Below are 10,636 nucleotides of genomic sequence, written 5' to 3'. Positions count from 1 at the left end.
GCAAAAGCATTCAGCGGTGGGAGTGTTGACTTTAAGATGTGTAATGCCAGTTATGTGTAATTGTAGGCATACACATACCCATGTTTGGGGTAGCAGTTTCTGAAAGTTCCTGAATTCCATCTCTGGCACCCACCTTCACCTGGTACTTCCGGCTCTGGAGATGTCATTAACAGTTTAAACACACAACTCCTATTCTAGCCAGCAATTACTAGAACTCTGAAGGCATTCCACAGTCCTAAGCAAGACAGCACAAAAACACAGGGAGCATGCAAAATTTACCCATAAGTCAAATGCCCTTCAGGGTCAAAACTATGCCCACTTACAGTTTCTATCCGAATACAAATGTAGGTAAAAAATAATTTTAATATAAACTAACAAAAATAGAGAACTATCAAGGTGTCAATCAAAAGGTGGAAACTGTTGCCACGGCATGGTCTGGGTCTGCTTGTTGCTCATGTGAAAGGAAGACACTATTTGCCACATTGCTAATTATTTAATCCAGAGCATTGTATGTTGAACATACAGGAATGTCTCCTTGAAATCACCTTGCTTGGTGGCAGTCTCTTGAGATTGATTTGTCCTTTCAGTGTTATATCTAGAAGACCACATCCCCAACAACCACCACGCAAAACAGGAGTTTTGTTATTCTGCTATTGTTAGTCCACGAACACATGTGAAGATTGCAGCCTTTTTTTGGTTCTGAGTTGAAAAGTAGCAGTCTGAGTAGTCCATGAACACAGAGAAAGGACCTGCTAACATATGGTGCAGGCAGTGAATCTTGGAGAGAGAAAGAAGCGGAGGAAGACATAGTTAACACGGCCTTAGTAATCTCCCAGCCTAATTTCTGATGTATCTGATGTATGTGTAGGGGCCATACTCGAGCTGGGCTTGGTCCCTTAGTTCCTGTGAAAGGAACTCTGAATGCTTCAGTAATAACCAAGAGATTCTGGAGAATTCCATGCTCCAAACTTTGTGGGAAGTTTGGGGATGGCCACTTCCTGTTCCAACATGACTGCACAAAGCAAGGTCCATAAAGGCAAGGATGACAGAGTTTGGTGTGGATGAACTTGACTGGCCTGCACAGAGTCCTGACCTCAACCCAATAGGACACCTTTGGGATGAATTAGAGAAGATCCTGAGAGCCAGACGCCTCGTCCCCTATCAGTGTGTGACCTCACAAATGCGCTTCTGAAAGAATGGTCAAAAATCCCATAAACACACTCCCAAACCTTGTGGAAAGTCTTCCCTGGAAAGTTGAAGCAGTTATAGCTGCAAAGAGTGGACTGACATCATAATAAACCCTATGGATTAAGGATGGGATGTGACTGAAGTTGATATGTGAGTCAAGACAGGTGAGCGAATACTTTTGGCAATATAGTGTATGTGCATTCATTGTATGGTTCCCCATGAACCAAATTACACAAAACTTGGCATACATTCAGAGGGTGTCATAATGGTCCTACACTTCAAATGTTGTGCATTTTTGAACCTGTCAACCAAAGATACCTGCGATTATAATGCCTAATTTTTGCTATTTCATTTTTGACTAGGTGGCGCCATACATGAAATGAGTGGTTATAGGATGGGTTGACATGCCCCCTAGGCCCTATAGTTCTTCTACATGCCTGTTGGTGTACAGTCACTAAATGTACACATAAATTAATTTATTGTAAACCCCCGCATGAACAGAGTTCAACGAAACTTGCCATGCATTCAGAGGGTGTCACAATGATCCTACACTTAATTCTGTGCAATTTTTGACCATGTCAGCCAGAGATACTTGTGACTACAACACTTTTGCTATTTCATTTTTAACTAGGTGGCGCTATACATGAAATGAGTGGTTATGGAATGGGTTGACATGGCCCTTTCAGACCAACAAACAAAAAACGGTGGTCCTCCTAGGCCCTACGGTTATCGAGATATTCACAGAAAACTGTGTCCGGCCACCTACAGGTCAGTTGGTGTATAATAACATATGTAAGGGATAATGGACGACACGCCGTTCGATTATACAAAGTTAATACACGTTCTAGATGGTAAAACGTGGTATGTGAAGTCTATTATCCCACTTTTTCCACTGTTGCCGTAATAATTTGAATGTTTTAATTGCTAGAACTGTCTAGTTTGTAGAACTACTTTTCCCAGACACATTTCAACTAATTTCTCAACTTACTGAACTAACTGCCATTACTGGTTTTATGGCCAAAGGTCAGTCGTTAGTTCTAAATGGATGGTTGCTACGGACAAAAGCAAGTCGTTAGTGCTACCTCTCCCGCTGTCAAGCGGGCGTATCCCAGGATTCTGATGAACATTAATTTTGAAAGATCCCTATTTTTCTTAGCATACTGCCACCCAACTAGCTAAAAGCCACCTCCGTCATATGCTAAATGTTACTGAACCTCTGTATTTTACAGCTTGGATGCAACATGACAGTTCATTTAAGCTTCACAACGAGTTTGGCAAATTAATATTCAAGTTTGATACGGTCACAAAATTGGAACTACTTCATAGGTGTGCAAATAACATATGGTTAATGCACCCCCCTTATAGAACGCAGGACAATGGGGAATTCAACCAAGCAGTGGAATAAATTATTTTATTCTATGGCCCCCATGAACAGAATTCCACGAAACTTGATTTGCATTCAAAGGGTGTCATAATATACACGGCCAATTTCATGCCGTTTTGACCATGTCAGGTTAGAGATACCTACGATTAAAACACCTCATTTTTGATTTTTCCTTTTTTTAACTAGGTGGCGCTATACATAAAATGAGTGGTTATGGGATGAGTTAATTTGGCCCCTTAATACACAAACAGGTAGGCGACCTACTGTAACAGTGAGAGATAACCATGGCCTGTACAAGAAGCTGTATGGAATCTTGTGTCAAGTCAGATAAGGTCTAATCTAGCAAATGTTGTAAAGGTTAAAACAACATGACACCCCCCCCCCCCTCCCCCCACGCTGTAACTGCACCGCATTATACGTTTGCTAATGATATAATTACCCAGATAGCAAAGGTGTGTCAAAGCGATGTTGATTGCCGGTCAGATTGCTCAGTGTCTATTTGACGATCAAAACTTAAAGGTCAATCGATAGTGTGGATGGTTGTAGCAAGTCAACTTTATCTTACTTTATTTAGCTCCTTCTCCCTCTGACCCCCCGCCACACTCCCTCACTGACTGCCTTTCTGATCTAAAATCAGGGACGCAAAACAATTTTCACAAACCCAAACAAAACTGAAATTCTGCTGATTGGCCCTAAAAGCAAGCTCTCCATATCTCAGTCTCACTCTCAACATTGATGATTCACTCTACTCTGTCATCAAAAACCTTGGCATACAACTTGACACCATCTTTGCCCAAATAAGGAGATCCGGTATCTTGAGATTTTTTTCTATGGGAAAATAACATGAGGATTTTGAATTTCCGTACCTGTTAAACTCTCACGGGGACGAAGAAATTGGAAATGCAGACGTTTTGCGCAACATAATTTTGTCCTCTGCCTTAAAGTGGATACTGTGATCTTCGGTAGGTGAAGATGGCACACTTTGATCTTTGCTACCCTAGAGATAACTTACAATGCAACTTGCCATAGGCAGTTAGCTTCAATTAACACCCGGAACTCCTTATATGGGCAAAGATGGCAGCCTTGGATCCTATTTGTAGGCGAACTTCAGAGGTCTACTGTATATCAAAACATCATCGGTTGACCTTTGAGTTTTGGTCGTCTGCTGGGTTCTTAAATCATTAGCAAACTTATACTGCAGTGCAGTTGGGGGGGGGGGGGGGTCATTAAATTACATCACAAGTCTACAACTACTATGGAATGCATCATATCAGGATAATTAATATCTTCCGCTGGTCGGTGTCCCCACCAAAGTTCAGACCAAACATACGCCCTGATCCGGCCACCCAATCAGCTTTTTTATAGAATGATCACTCATCTGATGACATCCTGTATTGTACACATAAAGTCAGACTTTTGATGAAGCCTCCTCTCCACTTCACAACATTTGCCAGTAGGTACTGTACTTCCAAACGTTTTGATTTCTTCCATAGCTTAATGCTTGTACTATGCACATTCATTTAGAGAGCACATTTCAAACTCCAAATGTTTACTCACAGATGTGATTCTCTGTTCAGGTAAAAATGTGTGTTTTCCTCCTGTTGAGTGTGATATTTGGGTTGGTGTCTTCACTGGTATGTTGAAACAAATTCTAAAATCAAATATGTGTCAAGCCACGAGTAGAGTTATTGTATTTGTTTGCAATGTACAGTTAGCTGTTCCAGTCATCATTAACCTGTATCGTTTTATGTTTTAGCCTAATCCAATACTCCGAGGTATGTAAAAGAAAACAGAACATGTTATCTGTAACAGTATTATGATTATCTTTAATCAAATCAACATATCTTGCATGCTGCATAATAATATAATATATTAAAGCAACACCATGTAGTTTTTCAACCTTTATAATATATTTCCAAGACACTTGTGATGGTAGCCTACATCGATTTACAACAGGTTGAATGAGACGTCTGCCGTAGCCTGACGGTATCTGTATCGCTTTCACTGACACTACAGAACTTTGGGTTTCGGGTTTTTGACTGCTATATGGCTTCCCCCACCACTTCCTCAACTTCAGTGAGAGCCCAAACTAGCGTGTATGTTGATGGCAGAAGCAGCCATTGAACGAAGTGTATGGTACAAGCGTAAACTTTGTTCAGCCTGATGTTGTAGTAGCGTTTTATGAACGATGAACAAAAAAAAACAGTAGCTGAAGTAGCCTTAGCCTATTTAAAGTTTGGTAGGGGCTAGCCAACATTCTTGCAAGTAGGCTAAATCACGATTAGACAGACAAAATCTTCTCTTATGGCTAACCCTAATATGCCTAACTGGCTGATAGTTTGTTTATTTACTTTTCTGGTGAAAGTACCTTGCCTCAGGCTTTAATGCAAATCGACTTTTCTACTTTGCAGATAGCTTCATATTATACTATTGACAATATGTGGCCATTAGCCTACCTACCACACAAACAACTGAATTAGCATATCCATTCTACCGGTCTTCAGGTAGCCTACCTCATACGGGCATCTCGTATAATCCAACCTGACCGAATTCAATTTGTGTATATATCTGGCCTTAGTCTCTACTAATCTCACTTATACTGTTTCCCAGCTGTAGGGGGACCCCGAGAGCAAAACTTCCAGGGTATTGCTTTGAAGAGACCCTATGCAACTTTTCATAGTCATAAAATCGCTTAGAAATCGTTGTTTTGCTTGACTGACCAGTTTTATCGAAAACAGTAGTATTTCCTCCCGCCCCCAGTGTTCCTATCCGCTATTGCAACCTTGCAGTTTGTTCAGGAGGCGATGGCTCCTTGTTTACATCTGGAAGCCTGAGACGCGTAAGGAACAAAAAGAACCACGCTTGCCATTTATATATTTACAGTATATAGCCTATATAAATATACACGCTAAAGCGTGTATGCAAGCATAAAACGAGCGAAAACGAAACCGAAACTGGAGATGAAAGTGCCAATCCTGCATAGTTTCTCTTTAACACTACACTGATATGCATACAGTAGAATGAACACCAACATTTGCAATAATAACTAGCCATCATACATTCCTAACTTACATTGTGACAAATATTTAGCGATTTATTAAAAATGTCCCTTTTGGGTTGGATGAGAAACACTGTCTTTTTGTTTGTTCATGAATGTATTAAATGCTTTCACATGAACTATTTTACATATAAATTAAATAATTTAAAGAAATAGTAATATGAAGACGAACATTTACATTTGTTTCATTTGTTGTTTAACTTTAACATATCATTTCCCTCCTTTTTTACAGATGAAAACCGTGACATTACAGTCATAAATAAAGGTAAAATCCAGTTATATAAAATGACCAGTATCAACTAAGGACAAAATGATTACACAGAACAAAATTAGACTGACTACAAAATTAGACTGACTATCAATAATTCTCATTTTGAACAGGTTTGGACCTGTTTGAAGGAGATATTAGGATTGTGAGTTGGCATTTCATTGAGATATGTTTTTAACAATTAAATTATACAATTATATGTTGATCCTGTAACTTCTGAGGATGCTTACTCAGACTCAGAACAATTAACATAATTCTGGTGGTTTATTTTGGTCTTTGACTAAAGATTTTGATATATTTTCTTCTCATCTATTCACATGACTCTACATTGCTTTCATAGACTGCTACGGTGAGAGACCTTGACTGTGGACTTTCTTATTATTATTTATTTGCTGTTGAAATTCAGTAGTGCAAGAGAGGAAATCATATATGATGATTCATTTTAGTCTAGGAGGGGTAGGTCCATTCGCAGTGAACAGCACCGTTGGCCCTTGCCTGTCCCTTATGATTTGGAGGAGAGCCTGGGTAAGGATTAATGTTATCGAGTCAAAGTATTTCACCCAGTAGAGTAATATGAGTAAAATGAGTCGTTTCTTAATTTCAGCTTGTTTGTGTCTTTGTGCACAGATATCAATGCAAAAGGAGTCATCTTGAGAGCTTTCGAACAGTTCAGGCTGAAAACATGTATTGACTTCAGACCCCGGTGTCAGTTTGAACAATACATTGCAATCAAGAACGACACAGGGTTTGGCTAAATTTGCAATCAATTAATTGTTAGGGATAGATGTTTTGATGAATTTTGATGTTGAGATGGTTTGGTTGTAATCACAAGTGCTCTCATTTTGTAGATGTTGGTCCTATATTGGAAGAACTATGTGGCGGCAGGAACTCTCTATTGACTCTGATTGTGTCACTGTGGCCTCAGTAGAGCATGAACTCATGCACGCTTTGGGCTTCTGGCATGAGCAGTCCAGATATGACCGTGACAATTACATCTCAATCAACTGGGAAAACATTGAAGCAGGTCTCTTCTCTTTCCAAAAAATGGCTACGGCTACATGAAAGGCTTCTGGGTAGTCTATTAGTCTTATGTGCAGTGTATTGATGTGCAGAAAAAGGTTTTGTGTCACTGCATTGATGTCTAAATGACTACTTTATATGCCTTCAGGTGAGGAGGACAATTTCAAAATTAAAACCAACGATACCAACAGCACCATGGACACCCCATATGACTACCTCTCAGTCATGCACTACTACAAAGATGCCTTCAGCAATGGCAATGGATCAACCATCATCACAAAACTACCTGAGTTCCAAGATGTGATCGGACAGAGACTGGATATGAGCCATTATGATGTAGAAGAGCTCAACAAGTTGTATGGCTGTAGTAAGTAGCTATGTCTTGGTTGCAGGCTGACAATGAAACTTAATACCTACTATAATCCAGTAGTTAGGCTAAGTGATGTAAAATGACCATTCTTCATCTGATGATTCTTTACAGATTCTGTAAAGTGCCAATTCAAAAGTTAATTGTTAGGCCCATCTGCAGGCCCCAGTCCATTCCCACTATTTAGTGGCCGTTCAGACAACAGATGCATAAACAATGCCATGGGGTAACATCTGTATGTTTACGTGTCTTGTTTCCCAAGCATGTTGTAGAGGATGGCATAGACACTCCTCAGAATGAGAATCGTGTTGGCCATCAAAGATTTGACTGTAACATTAGGACAGAATGGTGAGGCAGTGGTAGCCTGACGAGCCAGACCCACATCAAGATGTAGGGTCTGGACACTCACCGTAGACAGGGCTCAATCGGAGGGGTGGGATAAACAGTTGTCTTTCAAATTCCCTCCCCGCAATAGGATAATGCTAAACGAATCATCTTCTTGTTTTCAAGTAGCAGACTGCGTAAACCTTCCCACTCCACGCAATATGATAACGCTAAACGAATCATCTTCTTGTTTTCAAATAACAGGATGCGTTACCGTCACAACTTCTGGTCGCATGTCAGTCACCATTATGTTAGCCCACCCACCGACTCTATACACGCTGTGATTGGCCCGCTGATTTTTCAAGTTCTCAGCTCCCTGGCTCTATGGATCGTCCCTAGACTGCCCCGCCAGCCAAATTACATTTGCTGCCACTAGGGGCGTCTAGATTTCTAGGCTAGAGGCAGTGGTAAATAGGCCTATTAAGTTTTACTATGTAAGTTTTATTCCGATTGAGCCATTATACCGATTCTAATTGGATCCATGTAAATGGGGCTACAGTATTTAAATGCAGTTACTCATATTGTATATTGTGTTCTATATACATATTCCCATTGCATGTTTTCCATTACTCTCTAACAATGTTGAATTCCGTTGCCAGAAGACTCAATCTCCTTCCTGAACCACTGCAGCTTTGACGAGGACATGTGTGAGATGAGTTCAGCCGGATGGAAGAGAGTGCGCCGTGCTGGTGGAGGTCCTCAATCTGATCACACCTACCTGGGCATGAAATCTCAAAGTAATGCTCAAAAACATCTACAGATAGGATCCCCTGTATAGTATCAGTGCCAGTTCAGCCCTCCAAAGACGTTTTAAAGCAAACAAGTGACTCTAAAAAATCAAACACCACGCAATACGTAATTTCTTTGCATCCCCTTTCGAAAACAACATTCAAATTCATTGACAAAAAATTATATTTTGAGAAAAGCGGATTTTGAGGGGTATTGCTCCATAGACCGCCATGCATTCTGCACTCCAAATGTAGCGCCTCTAATGGAACCAGCGTGGAACTGCAACCATTTCAAAACCGGAAGTATAACGACAGTGGCAGTTCTCCCCTTATTAGACATTCTCTGATATTGATCTCAATGGTGCAAGTCGTTTGCTAATAACAAAACAAAAAACTTGGGCCCCCTAGTGGCGCGGGGCTCCAAGCAGTTGCCTGCCTTGCCTGATGACAAGGTGTGCCTCTAGGACTATTCAGCAAGGATCCAGTAGCATTCTGATAAACATGACACTAATCCATTAAAAAAAAAACAATTGTTTTTTACACAATTTTGTTTGTTTGTTTAATGAATAGATTCCAGCTTTTTCATGCATTCCAACACAAAAAGGGGGCAAAGGAAATTCTCCATACTGCAGGCCAGGAGGTTGACTCCTAGAAGAACTAGCAACATCCAGTGCCTTGAGTTCTTCTATTACAATAGTGGGAATGAAATGGATCAGCTCAACATCTGGATGACCGAGTTTGATAGTGAATACGACACCATGGGAACTCGCAGACTCATGGGCCAGGTTACAGGTAAGGGTTCGGGTAGATCTCTGTAAAGTCCATTTATCACAGCACTGAAAACTATGTTTATGGATTTGGATCCAGTCCACAGTTTATTGTGCTTTTCGTTCGGTTTTACTCTTTGATTGTTTTAAGTTTCTTGAAAATCAGTCCAGTAGTTTTTGCATGATCCTGTTTACAGATAAACATAACCTCCTAGGTGGAGCTAAGAATGCTGGTTACATGAATCATTTAAGTTAAACCATATCAGCGACCTCTTCTTCTCGTAGGTTCTCCAGCGGATTATTGGCAACTCCACTATGTTCCTCTGAACGCCACTAAGACGTTTCAGGTGGAGTTTGAGGCTCGCAAAGGAACAGGAGAGTCCAGTGGTGGGTTCTCTGTGGATGACATCAATCTGTCAGAAACCGAATGCCCTCATCAAACATGGCAGATCAGGAACTTTGAAAAACTTATGAGTGAACCTGAAACAATTATATACAGTCCAACATACTATACCAGTGATGGCTATAGGTACCAGATTTTTCTAGAAATTCACTATGTATTTATGTCTGCAAATATTCGTCTGGTGTCTGGGGATTTTGATGACCAGCTTCAGTGGCCTCTGGAGTGGAGGCAGATGACTTTACTTGTCCTGGACCAGACCCCTGACATTAGGCAACGCATGTCTAACCAATTCAGCTTCACCACGGATTCAGCAAATGGAAATGGTAAAAGAGGCACAACCCTCAATAGAAATCATGACATTGAAAATGATGAATAATGTTGTAGTTAAACATCATACAGTACGTTATCTCATTTATTTGTTGTGCAATGTCGTTGCTACAGAGACATTTTGAAATGTTGTGTATTATTGGCATAATCCCACTAATTAATTGGGGGCCAAACAGCGAAGCTGCATAGGGTCCTTAAGTGTTTGTACTTTTTCTTATTATGACCGCCGCGCAGCGAAGTGGCACCACTTAGTCAAAAATGAAAAAGCAAAAATGAAGTGTTGTAATCGCAGGTATCTCTGACATTGTCAAAATTGCACAAAATTGGAAGTGTAGGTCCATTATGACACCCTCTGAATGCATGCTAAGTTTTGTTGAACTACGTTCATGGGGAGCCATAAAATACATTACATTATGTGTATATTTAGTGACCGATGGCCAGACACCATTTTCTGTGAACATCTCAAGAACCATAGGTTCTAGGGGCAATGTCAACCCATCCCATTAACCATCTCATTTAATGTATAGTGTCACTTAGTCAAAAATGAAAAAGCAAAATTGAGGCATTGTAATCACAGGTGTCTTTGGTTGACAGATTCAAAACTGCACACAACTGCATTATGACACCCTCTGAATGTATGCCAAGTTTTGTGTAATTTGATTCATGGGGGACCATTCAATAAATATGCACAAGCATGCGCAAACACATTTAAAGATAGATGTGATGGCAACCCGGAACTGTC

The 10,636-nt window shown here is 40.4% G+C and overlaps 1 protein-coding gene across 1 annotated transcript in view; it reads left to right on the top strand.

Annotated features, from left to right (window-relative positions):
• LOC134070596 (meprin A subunit beta-like) overlaps positions 1 to 9,943 on the top strand; it is a 14,319-nt gene extending 4,376 nt beyond the window's left edge. The window contains exons 2-9 of the mRNA XM_062526988.1: positions 6,012 to 6,043; positions 6,345 to 6,423; positions 6,526 to 6,643; positions 6,747 to 6,922; positions 7,067 to 7,285; positions 8,269 to 8,406; positions 8,968 to 9,189; positions 9,450 to 9,943. Coding sequence (XP_062382972.1) covers positions 6,012 to 6,043; positions 6,345 to 6,423; positions 6,526 to 6,643; positions 6,747 to 6,922; positions 7,067 to 7,285; positions 8,269 to 8,406; positions 8,968 to 9,189; positions 9,450 to 9,943 — 1,478 coding nt within the window. The remainder of the gene's footprint in view (positions 1 to 6,011; positions 6,044 to 6,344; positions 6,424 to 6,525; positions 6,644 to 6,746; positions 6,923 to 7,066; positions 7,286 to 8,268; positions 8,407 to 8,967; positions 9,190 to 9,449) is intronic.
• Positions 9,944 to 10,636: the final 693 nt, after the last annotated feature.

This window comes from Sardina pilchardus, chromosome 22 (assembly GCF_963854185.1).
Source record: "Sardina pilchardus chromosome 22, fSarPil1.1, whole genome shotgun sequence".
Taxonomy (NCBI): Eukaryota; Metazoa; Chordata; class Actinopteri; order Clupeiformes; family Clupeidae; genus Sardina; species Sardina pilchardus.
The sequence above is the reverse complement of the archived record's forward strand: the minus strand, read 5'-3'. Positions and strand labels throughout refer to the sequence as shown.